We start from the raw sequence: 17,923 nt of genomic DNA, 5'->3' as shown, positions 1-17,923 counted from the left end.
CAAAGTCGCCGTTTTCGCCTGTCAATCAGGCTGGTCAGGTCGGGTGGGCGTGGTGACATCGCTCTTTTCTTCCCCAGCTTTCCGTTGGTGGCGTAGTGGTGTGCGCATGTCCAAGTTCCGAATTCCCTGCGCGCACGTGAAGACACAGCGCGCGATCTGCGCTGTCATCCCTTTCATCGGTGGGGGCGGCCATCTTCCTGGGGCCGCGCGTGCGCAGATAGAGTGCTCTGCTGCACGGGGCTTCAGGAAAATGGCCACGGGATGCCGCGCGTGCGCAGAAGAGATCGCGGCGGCCATTTTCCCAAAGCCGAGATGCAAACTCAGCTTTGGGAAAATGGCCGCCGCGATCTTTTCTGCGCACGCGCGGCATCCCGCGGCCATTTTCCTGAAGCCCCGTGCAGCAGAGCACTCTATCTGCGCACGCGCGGCCCCAGGAAGATGGCCGCCCCCACCGATGAAAGGGATGACAGCGCAGATCGCGCGCTGCTTGTTCACGTGCCCACAGTGGATTAGTAACTTCAACATGCGCACACCACTACGCCACCAACGTAAAGCTGAGGAAGAAACAGCGCTGTGAACACGCCCACCCGACCTGACCAGCCTGATTGACAGGCGAAAATGGCGACTTTGGTAATGTATTTCTCAGCATAGGTGGGGAATCAGGGTACACTACATACACTATAGTAACGCACAGCGCAGGCCCTATTTAACAGTATTTATATCTCAATCTGAAAAAACGGGGTGACAGGTTCTCTTTAACTGAATGCTGGTTCAGTGAATACCTATTCCTTTTAAAAGAGAAAAGGTGATAGTCAGCTTTCTGGTATTGAATGATTTCCCCAAGCCACCAACGCCCAGCATCGATCGTGGTGAGCAGCCACAATGAACAACATAAAACAGGGGAGTGATCCCTCTGGAAGTAGAGGTGGCTAAAAAATTGTATTTAAACCTTTAAACCTTTAAAATATGCAAAAAACAACATGCATACCAAGCACCGCCACACCAGTGAAGGAGATCGATGCATCTCAACACTAAGGCCCCTTTCACACATCAGTTTTTTGCCGTTAGACACAATCCGTTGGCTCGACGGATCGACGGATGGGTCGCAAATTGTGAAAAACTGATGCGATGGATTCGTTTTTTCGGTGGATTCGACTAGCAGATCTGGCTAATTGGATCGGAGCATGCTCAGTTAAAAAAAACAGAATCCGTCAACAGATTCCATCATTTGATGGATCCGGCGCCATAGGCTTCTTTTCTAGCAAACGTCAGATGGCTATGGATCCATTGCTGTATGTTTTTTCAACGTAGACAAAAGACGTTACTATGTCCGTCGTCTCCGGTTGCCGGACAAACAATCCATCACAATCCGTCGCTAATACAAGTCTATGAGAAAAAAACAGATCCGGTGGCATCAGTCGCCGGATCCAGATTGCGACTGATGACAAAAAATGATGTGTGAAAGGGGCCAAGGTCTTACTCATGATCTCAAGCTGCATCACTCCCCTGTTTTCTGTTATTCATTTTAAACATCCCACATGTATTCATGCAAGCTCAATTCAGTTGAGTGTGCATTTGTACTCAAGAAGAAGAGGAGAGCATGACGCTACCAGACATTTTTAATGATTTTGGCTTATCTCCTCAAGAACAAAGGTTGAAACTTCTTCTCTTTGATATAATCTATCAAGAGACAGTGTGGTTGCCCATACATCTTAGATCATTGGTGGATTTGGTCAACCTGGGTCTAACAGAAATTGGCATCTTTACACTTCGGCCTATTATATGTATGTTTCTGGGCGAAAAATGATCGAAAATAAGGTAAAACCAGTGCACCAGAATAACAGGGTTTTGATGGAAGTGAAAAGGTAGAAGAAGCAACTGGGGCTGGTGCCTGATGGCGTCTGAAGGTCTCTCTGCCATAAAGGGAGACACCAGAGATCGATCAACCATGTAATATGTGCAATGTCTCTGGCAGGAGATAAGGGAAAAATAAGGATCATACAGTTTGATTTCAAATTTCAAGTTAATTTGCTCCTCAGGCAGATAAACCACTGATAGGTAAATCTAGCAGAGACTTAAGCCCCTCATACACAGTAGACTAATGTCGTCCAAATCCGCCGATATTGATGGGTTTGGCTGATGGGGTGGATGCACTGGTTGACTGATGGGGAGATGGTTGGTTTGTGTTAGGGAGAATGTTGGGGGTGCCTTTTGTGGAATTTTGGGGGTGGTGCAATGGTGGGGTATGACCATAGTGGGATTTTGGGGTTGGTGTGTAATGGTGGGGTTGCCTGTGGTGGGATTTGGGGGTTATACAGAACTAGGAGGGATGCCTGTTTGGGGGGAGGGGCTTAAGTTACAGTACCATATTAAGGTAAGTGGGGCCTTCTTACAGTTGTAAGTTACACCTTGGAGGTGAACATACAAGCTCCTGTGTATGTTTGATTACTTTGACATAGAGCCCCACAGCATCAAAGCAGCAGTGATAGATACAGATTGATTGTTCTACCATATATATATATATATATACATATATATATATATATATATATATATATATAATGTATAAAGCAAATGATAATAAATATAATATATTAATATGTCATTTCACATATTGATATTGGTTATCACTTTGCCTTCTTGTGTTTCCTATTGTAGTTTTTCATATGGTAGAACAATGCAGTGTATTAACCAGGAATGATTATTACAGTACAAGGCTAGAACAATTCAATTTCAATATGCAGCAATTGTGAGGCAGTGACAAGTGTTATATGCAAGGGTCACTATGTGTACCCCAGGATGCGCATACAAGCGTATTAAGACCACTGGAGTGCATTGCAGTCACAGATATAGCTGTGATTGCAGTGCAAAATGATCTTAGACAAGCTATTGGCCCAAGGAGGATTTAAGAAAACCCGGCATGGGTTTTAGTATTGGAGCAAACTACAGGACAGAAGTTGGGCAGTTTGCTCCCTCCAGGCCGGGTCTTACAAGTGTCCCATGGCCACAGATTTAATTTAAAAAACTCTGCAACAAAGGGTTGGGTGTGTCAGTCTTGGTTTGCAAACTTGCAGAGCAGGTGGCTCTGCAAAGCTCAGCCTGTGTGATGTAACACGGAGCCAAGTGGAGCCAAAAGGCATGGCACCCCTCAGTGTAGCATGGTGGTGCAGTCGCCCAATGCAACCGGTCTCGGATTCGGACTGTCTTGATTCCTGGCTGCGATCCGGAGGATACCATTTGTTTTCCATTTGTGAGTACGTTGGACATTAAAGAGACTTTCTTTTGAATTTTCCTGTGGTCACTGCCTGCCTGTCACACTGCACCAACCCCGCTGCACTGCACAATATAATAAAGTCACACAATGAGAACACTTGCTGTTCTGGCGCTATGGTAGGTTTACTTTATATGTAGCTGTAACTATTTGTCCTTGCATATACAATTGAGGTAATGTCTATACATTAGACATCACTGCAATACCATCTAATTTCACATACATAAAGAAAATATTTCCTTTCTTTATATTTTGTAACTCAGAAACAGACAGGGTTTCAACCTTGGGAGGTTTACTTCTTAAACTTAGAATCTTATGCAATTGCTAAAATTACAAACTAAAGGGAAAAGCCCTTATTATCTTCTCTCAAGGTGTGGCTGAAGTTGAACGTTTCCCATCTGCACTTGACTTCTGCAGAGAGCATTGCTTTACTTGGCTGACTATGGAGAATAAGCCTTTATTTTTTATTGCTAGTGTGAAAACCTGCTATAAGTATTGTTTTTCCCCTGTGAGTGTGTCCTGGCCTATTCTCTATCACTGGCATTGATAGACTCTCGCTTGCCAGCCTTTTTCTATAGAAGCATTGTTATGTGTGCAAACACTCTAAAATCTGTTCTCATCATTGAAAGCCTCATGTAACTTTTCTTCGGAATAGAGATAAAAATAAAAATTAACTGAAAGTGATAAAAAATGCAGAAAATACATAGATAAGTTTAGAACTATGATGGAATGTGTATAGTAGGGACACTCCACCTGTATATGTGTAGCCCTTGGGATTCAATTATGGGATTGATGATCTCCACGAAGTTTCCACTTGCTCAGTTCAGAATGAAGACTGTTGTAAAGTGCAGTAAATACTATACGGAAGAAGTGTTCTACTTCCATCCATTTTGGAATACTAGACTAAGTTCGGTTGTAGAAGAAATGAGTATTTATGAAATCTCATACAATGTTTAGAACCATGTGATACTAACATAATTCAGTTACATAGGTATAAAAAGGATGGCGACTGCATGGGTCGACGATGGAGGAGGGCTCTAATCAAACTAACCCTTCATTTTTCTTCATGAGTAGTATAAACCTTATTTTGTGAAGTTTTCATTATTAACAGATGGATTTTTAATTTTATAGTGTACAGTTCATGAACTAAGTTGCCAGCCACCTTGCCGTTTCAGTGTTTGGTTACCTAGATAAGGCACGTGGGCCACTTGTGGGCTCAGTTATAGCATATTTGTAGAGCTCAGAAGCTGACCAGATTGGCGTTTGTAGCCAACTTCAGTTCCTCTGCACTTCACCCCTACTGCAAGGGCAATGCTGCTTCTGATAAAAGCATGGGGGAGTGCTCAGTTAGGACCACCAGCGCGACTATGCCAAACTGTCAGTCTTCAAGAGTGCACGGTCCCTGGCAAGCAGGAAGCTAATTAGCAGAGGAGCAATGCCCTCTTGCAAAGGGAACGTAAGAACAACCCTTTAATGGCCTATCCTAACTTAGAGCCATAGATTTTTTTTAATCCTTGACCCTTTTAAAGTTTTAGAAGATTTGATCATGACTGGGGAATAAATGCAGAAAAATGCATGAATATAATTAGCTTTTATATTTTAAATATCTATGACTAAAATTCTTTAAAACTTTAGTATACAGGTATACTTTATAATGCCACTCAAAGAGAATCAGCTATGAAAATAAATCCTGTCCTTGGTACCAGTCAGTCCTAGAACAGAGGAATGCAGAAGGCAAAGTCACTGTCTGACCAATGCTTCCTGACTCAGAGTTAATGAAAAAACATTAACATACATCCCGATGAGAGCGTGTTTCTAAACACATCTGTCTCTTGGTACATACAAACTCATTATCACCTCATTAAATGCTATGGATCTTGAGTAGGAATGAAGAATGACAGCCCATATGCCCAAAGTTCGAGGCAGAGGCCAACAGATGTCCCAGTACTGCCAGAGACTATCCAGCATGCTAAACATGGCATTGACCATTTAAAAGACCACTGTAAACCTGTGTTATTGCTGCAGAGGATTAAAATAGAAAACTATATAGATGTAGATGAATGTGTCATTAAGCTGTTTTTAGTATATAATGCCACAATGTATAAGGCTCATATCCTATAATATAGTGATAAATCAGAAACTCACCACTATATATCTGTATGTGGATTTTTTTACAATATGCGGTAAGTATAAAAGTCCCCATATGCCTTAGAAAGCTGTTGGCTTCTCATTCTGGTGACAACTGTGTCTTTCATCTCCCCCAAACGACTCGTCCAACAATCTTGAATTTGAAAAGGGGCAATGGGAGTTAGATCTGATATTAAAATTGAGTAGGTCATATTCTTCTTTCCCCTGACATCAACTGTTGAACTATTACATCCACCATAACCCTGTGGTTATGCTAATATTCCTGACAATGGGAATGTCCAAGAGTACAAAAAACCCATACACATTAGACTAATTTTGTCAGAATCTGCCAAGATCGACAGGTTTGGACTATGGTTTAATGGGCATGGGGGTGTCGGCCAACTGATGGTTAAGGAAGATGTTGATCGCAAATATCTGATTTCGGACTGCCGATCATATTGTTCCTTCTCTGTGTATGGTACAGTCGGCTGAGATGGCTGTCGGACGAACGATCGGCGGAAGCATCATTCAACCGACAGTCATCTAACGTGTATGGGCATCTTTAATCTTCATGTACTCCATCAAACCTACATATTATGGCCCCTGATAGAGGTAAAAATAGAGGTAAAACTTGTACAAATGATTAAATGCACTTCCAAAACCTTAGGAAGTGCATCAACCAATCTATTTTTACATGTTATCTCTCTTTGTTTTACATTTCTCAGGGATGAGTTCAGAGCCATAATCTCTCATGATTGAGGTTGTAATATTTATCTTTAAATGTTATGTCAAAGTTTTTGGTCAAGTTAAACAACCAAATGCTTCCTTCTTTACCCTCATCTTCTTTTATGGTGGTTCTTTTTTCAGGAAGCCAAAACAAACAGCAGCTACGATAACAGGTCTGAAACTGTCCTACTTTTCTTGAACTGTGATTAATTTAGTTGCCAGATAAACCAGAATTTCAGGATAGGTTCTGGGTTATTTGGTTTTCGGACTATATTGTAACAATGATTTAAATGTACTCCTAGCTATGGTATCATTAACATTATTTCTTTGCATATAGGTCACCATCATAAAGACAATTTGCTGCCGGCTAATGCAGAAACTATAAAGTAGACACTAATTTGATGTAAACAATATCTGACTGTTAGTCATGCCTCTACAATTTCTCCTCCGCCGAGGACAATTTACAAAGAGATGACAGGGGAACGATCTTTCACAGGGTTGACAAATCAGATGAATTATTTTAAAAAATGCTTAAAAGTCCGTTTCAAATCAGGATTTATGAGTAATTACTTGTAGATATATAAAATTCTATGAAAAAAAACCAAAACGAGCATAAGAATGACATTGCTTGGGTTCTTTAGAGGCCACCATTCCTTGACATGATTACAGGGTTACCCAGACTGTATTACCACCTGGAAGAATGGATTACCATTATTTTTCATCTTTGTATTTTTAAAGTGGTTTCATATTGCACTTCATGGATTCTTATATGACTACTGAAGCCTTTTAAGAGCTTCGGGTGTCAGGTTTGCCGTAGATTAGCTCCCCTTGCATAATCTATATGTGAACATTTTATACCCTAGCAACTCTATACATCCTTTTATCCCGCACACTGAGTATGTTTGTGCTGTGCTCTATGCCGGTGAGTTCTTGCTTCTATTGTTTATATTAAACAATGGTTTCTAAAGGAGCACGTAGGGAATGATCGATACAAAGTTAATTGAAGTTATTCATACCAAGCTTTAGATCCTTGAAAACCAAGCGTGCCATTTGCAGAATAAAATACGAAAGCAATGTCAATGAGCTTTGCGTTTCAATAACCATCCATTACTCTACTACTTTGCCTTCCTTTTCATGGCTCCCTAAGGAACAGAAACTAAGCAAATATTGGAGGCAACTTTGTGACATGATTGACCATAACCTCTTTGCTACTGCTACATTAAGTTGCATTGAAAAATAGTCTTCTAAAGGGGTCGCCTTCACAGAATACCAGTTTACATAAGATATGGTAGAGCTCAAAATTAGTCTCCGGTATGGTCTAGATAAATGGGTCTTCTCAATGAGATGGTCTTTTGGGAACGCAACTCTACAGATATCGTTATTTTCCTAATTAGATATTAGAAAATTTGGATTTGTGCACATCTCAGTCAAAAAATGATCACCTATCCACAGTGCAGTACATAATGTTGTTAGCGCCATGAGTCACATAAGCATTAAAAACAGAGACAAGGCACATGCGTCACCACTTCACCATAGTCTCCACAATATTGGGAGTTTAGTTTCCCAGTTCTAGTGAACAGTGCGTACCCCAGTAGTGGGACCTCCTGTATTTATAGGTGATAAATGTTTGCTTTGAGATATCACCTTTAAGCATTGCTGCCTGTGGAATATGAAGGGTTTGCAGTTGTATGAAGAGATTGATCTTATTGTCTGATCCTCTCAGAGGCTTCATTAAGGCAAAAAAAAAGTTTATAATATGAAGTCTTGAGAAATGGAGTTTTGTCATTGTTCAGGTCCTGACTGGAACAGGTACAGTGACTCCTTGTCTCTTTTAATTACAAGGCGGGATACAGAGGCGCAGCTGCTGAAAATATTGGTGCTGAGCCAAGGTGAGGAGGGACACGTGCAGCTGTGTCCATTAGAATGAATGCTTTAACTCCCCAGTGAACAATATGCATCACAGCCCTTAGATAGCCAAGTTACCGCAGAGCCTACTGGGCGACTTTCACATTTTCTAACCCTGAAGAAATGGTGGGAGGTTAGTGAGGAAAAGTCTGGAATTCTGAATTTTGAAAGTCAAAATAGCTCCCAGTCTTGATTGTGTGGTTTTGTATCAGTCATCAGCCTTATGTACAGTAGCCTATCCTTCTGCTGATAGTCTATAAATTCCCACTTCCACTACCTACAATATACTGATTTTCTATACAGGGAGCGCATTAACGTTTCAGTAGCATTAACTATACGTCAATCCTTCCAGCCAATATGCGACATATGGCAGCTAGCAAAACACAGCATAATGTATGCTACTATGCCAAAATACAGATTATTAGCCAGAAATCAGCAATGATTAATATTTCATATTAGAATAAACACAGATCTTGACATTTACCAAGTATTTTACATCACTTCCAGTACCTCATTGAGGGATGTACCGTATATATTGTTACTAGGTAAGCAAGTGTACAAGACCAATGAATGGACCAAACATTAGAACATCCAAATCTAAGATAGGGTACAAATTAGTAAAACAATACAGGGGATACAATGCCAGTCGAAGTCAAAATTCTGACTTGGTCTGCTCCAAACAGCAGCCCAAAGACAAAGTTATTCTGCCCACGCTAGGAGATGTATCAAAAAACATCGGCCTCATACTCACATTTAGACTCTAGGGAAAGGGACATGAAGTTGAGAGGAGACTGGAAGGAGTGTTAACCAGTAATTAGTTGTAATTATTTGTAAACTACTCAATGGTGGTTTATCACACAAAAAGTTTTTCTATGAGGTCTAAGATACGGGGAGGTGATGGATTGAGGTGGACAACCCATGATCAAGACAGAGATAAAAAATAAAATTCAAAACAATGACAAGCCAGTTATTTGGAAACCCTTCAATAATAGTTTTAAAGTTTTTATTTACCAGTGTTAAAAAAAAACTATAATTTGCAAAATTCAAAAGGATGAAATAAAGATGAAGGGAAACGAGTTATGGGTAACTAACTAAATATTAATTTTTACAGATTTCAAAAAGCAAATAAGTTATTCGTCCAACTGTAGGATATGATGTAAGGGGTAAGAGTGGTCCACCTACCCCCTCTCCTCAAATATACACACAGCTGGAGAGGGGCAAATAAAGATGAACAGGGGACAAATAGAAGTCACTGATGGTGCATAGAAATATTGAGTCAAAGACAGGAACATGAGCGAAAGGCAGGATCAAAGAGAGCTACAGTAAATCTGTGAATGGGAAGATAAAAATAACATAGCAGAATAGAGCAAGGAGCTTAGTAAAGTGATGCAGACAGAGGCAACACAATCAATAGATTCCATTACTGCTCACAACTGCAACAGCTTAAGAGAGAAAAGAAAGCAATAATAAAAATAATTAAAAAAGGTGGAAAATGTTCACTCACCCAAAATCATGACTTCAGTCGGAAGGGTCTGGCAAACACAGGATGCTTCTCCTAAGATCTTGCGAGGAGGGGCTGCTCGCTTCTCAGCCCCTTTTCTTTCAGTGGTTTCTGAAGCACTCTGTCCACTCTCTTCTTTAGACAGCAAATTGGAAAAGCCCTTTACCAGCACAGAAAAAAGGAGAGGAAATGTTAGGGCTCTGACAGATTGTGCGACAAGAGATCCTGGATGGAGGGTGGGGGGAGCAGAATAAGCAAGAATAAGCTTGCGGATTTCTAGTGAGTGTCAGAATGAGAAGGATGATGCCCTAAAAAAACAGTTCTGGCAGGGCAGGCTAAGGTTCAATGCTGAGAATGGAATAGTCTCTTAGAAATTTCAGAAACTCCAGCGCTTTTCCTATTAGTAAACTATTACTGAGCTGCAGGACCAAGAAGGAAGCTGCAGAACTAAGGCAGATCATAGAGTTTTGGACACTTGCAGAAGCCAATTCCTCATCCCTTCCAGCACATGGAGGATATCTCTGGTCAAATTCCAAGAAGGGTTCACACCAGCACCTCTGTCTTTATTCAGGGCAAATAGAGAAGAGAAAGTACTGGAGGAGATGCACTCCCTGTAGCACCTCTGCTATCCCACAGCTCTGTTCTGCACTGTGCCAGGTGAGGGGTTGGGCTCTGTCTCACCTGGACTTGCTTCCCATTGGTAGCGTTTCGCCAAGGGGACGTAAGGGTGGGGCAAGCAGAAGCTATGGATTTAACCCTTTTTGTTCACTTCTTTTTTTTACAACTTTTCAATTCATGGCATGTTTTACATTGTAGCATTAAGGGAGTTAACTGGATATACATAAATTGTGGCAAACTCTGCTATCGTCTTCTGTTCACATGCTTCTAATCTGTCAATCACGCTTATTTGCTACAGCGTGAATACAGAATAACTAGGTCAATTCCTATACGGAATAAGCCTTGTTTGCGCCCGTGCAGAAACATACGTTTTAATAGAGTTATATTATAATATTTTGGGGGAAAAAAAAGTTTTAAATGTATTTCAATCTTTTTTTAACCCTGCTGTTCTGTTGGTCAAAAATGACCGACTTTGAACTTCAATATTCTTTAAAATATTCAAGATGCGGCTCTGAAACCCGTGGCCGACCGACCCATCCTCATTTAAGTCAATCAACCACAAGTTTCAGAACCACATCTTGAACACCCCAAAAAATACCAAAGTTCAAAATTGGTCTCCCCAGACCAAACAGAACAGCAGGGTTAAGACATGTCAGACTGAAAAGTTTGTGACGTGAAATAAAAATTTAGAAATGTTAACAAACTTCTTAAATTGAACAAAATTAATCTATCCACAACTTCAAATAAATAATATAAAGGAAGACGTTTTTGCCTTTATTGTGTACTGTATATTAAGTAAAATGTCTGGTAGTGCAAAGTTAAACCCAGAATACGTTAACCAGGGGATCTGATATTTTGACAGAAACACTATATATTCAGGCATATTTTGCTGTAATCATGAATTTAACCATAGAAAATTTTGGTAAGTTATGGTAAAAATTGATTGCTTTTTACCTTGATCTATATGGGACATTCCTGCCAAATGTCATAATACGAGTTAGTTGTGGAGGATTAATTTGGGGGAGGCTGTTGGAAAGATTTTAATTTGATTGAAAATGTCATTTTGTCTCCATAGACCAAGAACTTTCGACCAGATGGATCAGTCACAGCTATGGCCACATTAACTCTTAGGGTACCGTCACACTTAGCGATGCTGCAGCGATACCGACAACGATCCGGATCGCTGCAGCGTCGCTGTTTGGTCGCTGGAGAGCTGTCACACAGACCGCTCTCCAGCGACCAACGATGCCGGTAACCAGGGTAAACATCGGGTTACTAAGCGCAGGGCCGCAGGACCTTCTTTTCTTAGTGATTATGTCTGCCCACTCTATTTTTTTACCGATGATTTATAATGTAATAATAACTGGATCATGCTTTTTCCTGTCACTTATTTTCTTTTTATAGCTCACAATTCTCCTTTATCCTTTGTTTTTTTTTTTTTCCTTATAAATCCCTGCAGGTTTGCTTTGTAATGGTCGGGTTTTATATACACCCACATGATATTGCATTGCCTGTTTTGGATTCCACCTCAGTTTATTCATCAAGTTCTTCCTGTGCGTGACACATCTGCAAACGTCTACAGATGTGGGCAAATCTTGTGTCCTCCTCCTACACACACCTGAGTCTTCCCTACCCCTCTCCGTATGCCTTTCCAGCAGTTCTCTCTGTGTATGCCAGTCCTGCTCCAGCCTCCCATTCAGCCGGTGCACCATTTCCCCTCCCCCAAGTGAGTCAGTGACAAGTGCCCAGAATACTAAACATAAAAGATACTGAGGAGCGTTGAATTCTCTCTGGGATATGCACGCACCATCATCGTCAGATCAGAGAGGAGGCGCTGTTCAATATCTGCTCCCCTGTTATTTTGGACTCACGTCAGAAGCTCTGAAACCCCTCCATGACTCTCTATATATTGTATTTTGAAATTAATTTTTAAATTACCTTTTTACTTGCAATTTTGTCAACTTTCATCAGAAAGTCATTTGAGATTAAATGTGTTTCACTCTTGCAAATTAACTATTTTAATAAACCAGCACCTCTTGGTTAAAGACGACCTATCACTTGACATATGTATTTTTTTTTCTTACGTGATAAAATGCAAAAAGACGGCATAAAACAAGTTGGATTTTTTCAATATTGCTTTCATCAATTTTTATTTGCAATTACAAAAAAGCTTTTCATGGAAAAATGTAAATGATAAATAATGATCAACCATCATATTCACCATAGTGAGAAAAATCCAACATGGTCTGGTATAGACAATTCTAGGAATTCAGCCTGAAGAGGTACAGAGGACCTGTCACTTGCCATATGTCACTTTTTTACCTGGTGTAAGTGCCACTGTTCTTCTGAACCTGGCATTGTTTTTCTTGCGCTCTTGTGCCTCACTTCCCTATATGTAGATATAATCTTGCTAGTCAAGAGGGAGTGGTCCTCAAGAAGATACCTTCAGAAAAGAATTGAGGACCACTCCTAGATCCCTAAGACGACTAGATTTACATGCAGAGAAGAAGGGGACGTATGTCAGAAATGGAGAGGTAAAGGAATAAAAGAGACAAAAATGCCAAATTGAAGAATAACAGCATTTTTCCAAAGACCATACTAAGGACCGGGGGCACTCATTACGGGTGGAAAACACATAATTCCGGCAGCTAAATAGGAAAGGATTCTTTACAGTTAGAGCAGACAGACTGTGGAATGCCGACCACAGGAGGTAGTAATGGCAGACATTATAACAGCATTTAAAAAAGGGCTGGAAGCTTTCCTCAGTACAAATAATACATTGTGGATTATAGTTAAATTAGTGACGAAATGTATAATTGGTGCAGAAAGGGCGAACTTGATGGACCTTTTTCAAACAATTTAACTATGTAATTTACACTAGGTTAAAAAAATGACATTTATGACAAGTGACAGTTTTAAAAAATTTTACTTGACCCCAAGATGCAGCTTCTAGTAACTGATACGCAATAAAACACACTACAGGATATCTCAATATTTCTTTTATAAATTCTTATCTCAGAAATAGGAGATTTTCATAAAAGAAATTTGAAAAATCAAACATTCTCAGTCGCGTGTTTTATTGCGCATCGATATATGGCAGCATTGGGGATGACTGCATTATGGTATTGTAAATACGAGGTATATGGACGTACAGAATTTATGAAGGTCGTCGCTATCTCAGATTGTTTGGATTTTTAGTGACTGTAGATGCGTAGCATGCCTTATACCTCCATGTAGAGCAGTGGTCGTCAGCTAGTGCCTTGACTCCATTTGTGGCTTTCTATTATAGTTAATACTTTGTGCTCCTATGACATACTCAGCATGGGTGGCAACACATGTGCACTGAGAATGGACCACTGTTCTTGGAATCAATCAGGTTAAAAATCAAGCGTTCATAGAAGATCTATTGATATACCATAAATGTGCATATGTACATGTGTTACATGGAGTAGGGTACAGTATGCAAATGTAAGGGTGATGGACTGGACTGTCACATTTCTACTCACAAAGACACTAATTGAGTGTAATATGTATCGTGCATAAGTAATGTTAGAAATGTACATTGTAGGATGTCATAATATTAGGACATATGATTTAGGGTTTAGTACATAAAGTAGGCAGTATAAGATAGTTAACTGTAGTTAGCTAATGACATTAGGGTAAGTTATGAGCTAATGTTTGGGACTAGCCCATAGTACAAGGGGATCAGTGTTAGGGCAAGTAACTGATTCCTGTAAACAGGTAATAATAATAATCTTTATTTTTATATAGCGCCAACATATTCCGCAGCACTTTACAGTTTGCACACATTAACATCGATGTCCCCTTTGGGGCTCACAATCTAAATTCCCTATCAGTATGTCTTTGGAATGTGGGAGGAAACCGGAGTACCCGGAGGAAACCGACGCAAACACGGGGAGAACATACAAACTCCTTGCAGATGTTGTCCAAGGTGAGATTAGAACCCAGGACTCCAGCACTGCAGTGCTATCCACTGAGCCACCGTGCTGCCCCAGGGTTGAATATAAGTACAAGTAGGAAGTGTTCTGTGAGCAATGCTGCTGTATTGGGTGAATAGCATAAGCAGGAATTAAAGCATAACTTTTAATGTGTATATATAAAAAGAAAAAAAGTACAAAAATAGTGTCACCTAAGGAGGAATATATTAACCCCTTCCCGACCCATGACGCCACGTAGGCGTTATGAAAGTCGGTGCCACTCTGACCCATGACGCCTATGGGGCGTCATGGAAAGATCGCGTCCCTGCAGATCGGGTGAAAGGGTTAACTCCCATTTCACCCGATCTGCAGGGACAGGGGGAGTGGTAGTTTAGTCCAGGGGGGGTGGCTTCAACCCCCCGTGGCTACGATCGCTCTGATTGGCTGTTGAAAGTGAAACAGAGCGATTTGCAATATTTCACCTATTATAACGGGTGAAATATTACAATCCAGCCATGGCCGATGCTGCAATATCATCGGCCATGGCTGGAAATACTAATGTGCCCCCACAGCCCTCCGATCTGCCCGGTACACTGCCCCGCTCCCCTCCGTCCTGTGCTCCGCTCCCCCCGTGCTCTTGTCCGCTCACCCCCGTGCTCCAATCACCCCCCCGTGCTCCAATCACTCCCCCTGCACTCCGATCCACCCCCCCTTGCTCCGTTCCACCCCCCCCGTGCTCTGTTCCACCCCCCTGTGCTCCGTTCCACCCCTCCCGTGTTCCGATCCACCCCCCCGTGCTCCGATCCCCCCCCCGTACCCCCCCCCCCCACCCCATCATACTTACCGATCCTGCCGGGGTCCGTCCGTCTTCCAAAATGGCGGGCGCATGCGCAGTGCGCCCGCCGAATCTGCCGGCCGGGAGATTCGTTCAAAGTGCATTTTGATCACTGAGATATAATCTATCACAGTGATCAAAATAAAAAAATAATAAATGACCCCCCCCTTCCTTTGTCACCCCCATAGGGAGGGACAATAAAAATATAAAGAATTTTTTTTTTCCACTGTTAGAATAGGGTTAGGGTTAGGGGTAGGGTTAGGGTTAGGGTTAGGGGTAGGGTTAGGGGTAGGGTTAGGGTTAGGGTTAGGGTTAGGGCTAGGGCTAGGGCTAGGGTTAGGGTTAGGGTTTCGGTATGTGCACACGTATTCTGGTCCTCTGCGGATTTTTCCGCTGCGGATTTGATAAATGCGCAGTGCTAAACCGCTGCGGATTTATCGCGGATTTACCGCGTTTTTTCTGCGCCTTTCACTGCGGTTTTACAACTGCGATTTTCTATTTGAGCAGTTGTAAAACCGCTGCGGAATCCGCAGAAAGAAGCGACATGCTGCGGAATGTAAACCGCTGCGTTTCCGTGCAGTTTTTCCGCAGCATGTGTACAGCGATTTTTGTTTCCCATAGGTTTACATTGAACTGTAAACTCATGGGAAACTGCTGCGGATCCGCAGCGTTTTCCGCAGCGTGTGCACATACCTTTAGAATTAGGCTATGTGCACACGGTGCGGATTTGGCTGCGGATTCACAGCAGTGTTCCATCAGGTTTACAGTACCATGTAAACCTATGGAAAACCAAATCCGCTGTGCCCATGGTGCGGAAAATACCGCGCGGAAACGCTGTTAAGGACCGGCGGAACGCACCAAGTATAGATGGTATGAAACCAGGTGCGTTCGCAGTCCGAGGTCCACGGTGCAGGTAAAGACCCTGCTGCTAGTAAGACGGACTATATGGCGGTACTAAGTATACACACATGGGTTAACTTCACCCTGCGTGAAGGAAGCGATCCTGTTGCGTCACAGGACCGCAGTACCGCACATAGAGCGCGAGCAAGAAGTCAGCGAACTCAACCCCTACTCAGGATTGAAGTCCGATTAGACACTTGCTGGCACAACACCGCAACTGGGTGTGTAAGGAAACTAATAAATAGAATATAAAGGCAAGAGAGTGCGTGCAGTGCCGCACTGACGGATGCCATTAACCACCCAGGCTTGGGTAAGGAAAGCGCAGAGGAAGCGCACGGCGCCATACTGGCGGACACAGCAACTGGACGCTGTGATGTGTGTTACGTGCAGATGGCTAGTCGGGCGCTAGATAGCCACCATCATCCGCGAGCAGTCAACAACACTAGGGAGGGATACTTAGGAGCTTTCATCCATCGACATACATCCATCTACACACACACATTATCAAGACAATACTAGCGCATGGCCGTGCGGTCATGCGCAGTTTATATAGTTGCAGTACAGGAAGCAGCTACAGAAGTTTTGCCCTTTCAGGACCTGCCAATGGGATATGCTGCAGTGCCTGAGCATGTGACCCTTGATCTCCAACGGGAGATCTTGTCCTGGGCATGCTCAGTGTGTGCAAATAAGGACTTAGTCCCAGAGAAGCCCGCTCGCCGCAGATCAGTGCAGGGTACAACAGGAGAGCCAGAAAAGGCAGCAGTAACCCCCTGCACAGAATCAGTCCCAGCAAGACGCTGGGAGCGGCGCCTACGCTGAGCAGAGCCCACTGCGGCCGGAGCAGAATGGGAGACCGCAGCAGACACGGATCGAGATTCCCCCTGTGCAGCAGAGGATACTCGACTCCTAACAAACGCTGCGTTGTATTTTCCGCAGCATGTCAATTCTTTGTGCGGATTCCGCAGCGTTTTACACCTGTTCCTCAATAGGGATCCGCAGGTGAAATCCGCACAAAGAACACTGGAAATCCGTGGAAAATCCGCAGGTAAAACGCAGTGCCTTTTACCCGCGGATTTTTCAAAAATGATGCTGAAAAATCTCACACGAATCCGCAACGTGGGCACATAGCCTTAGGGTTAGGGTTGGAATTAGGGTTGTAGTTAGAGTTGTAACATAGTAACATAGTAACATAGTTAGTAAGGCCGAAAAAAGACATTTGTCCATCCAGTTCAGCCTATATTCCATCATAATAAATCCCCAGATCTACGTCCTTCTACAGAACCTAATAATTGTATGATACAATATTGTTCTGCTCCAGGAAGACATCCAGGCCTCTCTTGAACCCCTCGACTGAGTTCGCCATCATATTGTGATTAGGGTTATGGCTACAGTTATGGGTTATGGTCATGTTGTGATTAGGGTTATGGCTACAGTTGGGATTAGGGTTAGGGGTGTGGGTGGGTTAGTGTTGGGGTTAGTGTTGGAGGTAGAATTGAGGGGTTTCCACTGTTTAGGCACATCAGGGGTCTCCAAACGCAACATGGCGCCACCATTGATTCCAGCCAATCTTGTATTCAAAAAGTCAAATGGTGCTCCCTCACTTCCGAGCCCCGACGTGTGCCCAAACAGCGGTTTACCCCCCCATATGGGGTACCAGCATACTCAGGATAAACTGCGCAACAATTACTGGGGTCCAATTTCTCCTGTTACCCTTGGGAAAATAAAAAAATGCTTGCTAAAACATCATTTTTGAGGAAAGAAAAATGATTTTTTATTTTCACGGCTCTGTGTTGTAAACGTCTGTGAAGCACTTGGGGGTTCAAAGTGCTCACCACATATCTAGATAAGTTCCTTGGGGGGTCTAGTTTCTAAAATGGGGTCACTTGAGGGGGGTTTCTACTGTTTAGGCACACCAGGGGCTCTGCAAACGCAACGTGACGCCCGCAGACCATGCCATCAAAGTCTGCATTTCAAAAGTCACTACTTCACTTCTGAGCCCCGACGTGTGCCCAAACAGTGGTTTACCCCCACACATGGGGTATCAGAGTACTCAGGAGAAACTGGACAATAACTTTTGGGGTCCAATTTCTCCTGTAACCCTT

At 42.5% G+C, this 17,923-nt stretch overlaps 1 protein-coding gene across 1 annotated transcript in view; it reads right to left on the bottom strand.

Moving 5' to 3' along the window:
- Positions 1 to 10,177, bottom strand: part of ZNF385A (zinc finger protein 385A) — a 257,364-nt gene extending 247,187 nt beyond the window's left edge. The window contains exon 1 of the mRNA XM_069758715.1: positions 9,534 to 10,177. Coding sequence (XP_069614816.1) covers positions 9,534 to 9,543 — 10 coding nt within the window. The 5' untranslated portion in view covers positions 9,544 to 10,177. The remainder of the gene's footprint in view (positions 1 to 9,533) is intronic.
- Between the last annotated feature and the right edge of the window lie 7,746 nt (positions 10,178 to 17,923).

The sequence above is a fragment of the Ranitomeya imitator genome, chromosome 3 (genome assembly GCF_032444005.1).
Source record: "Ranitomeya imitator isolate aRanImi1 chromosome 3, aRanImi1.pri, whole genome shotgun sequence".
Classification (NCBI taxonomy): domain Eukaryota; kingdom Metazoa; phylum Chordata; class Amphibia; order Anura; family Dendrobatidae; genus Ranitomeya; species Ranitomeya imitator.
Note: the sequence above shows the minus strand (reverse complement) of the source record. Positions and strands in the feature narration are given on the sequence as shown.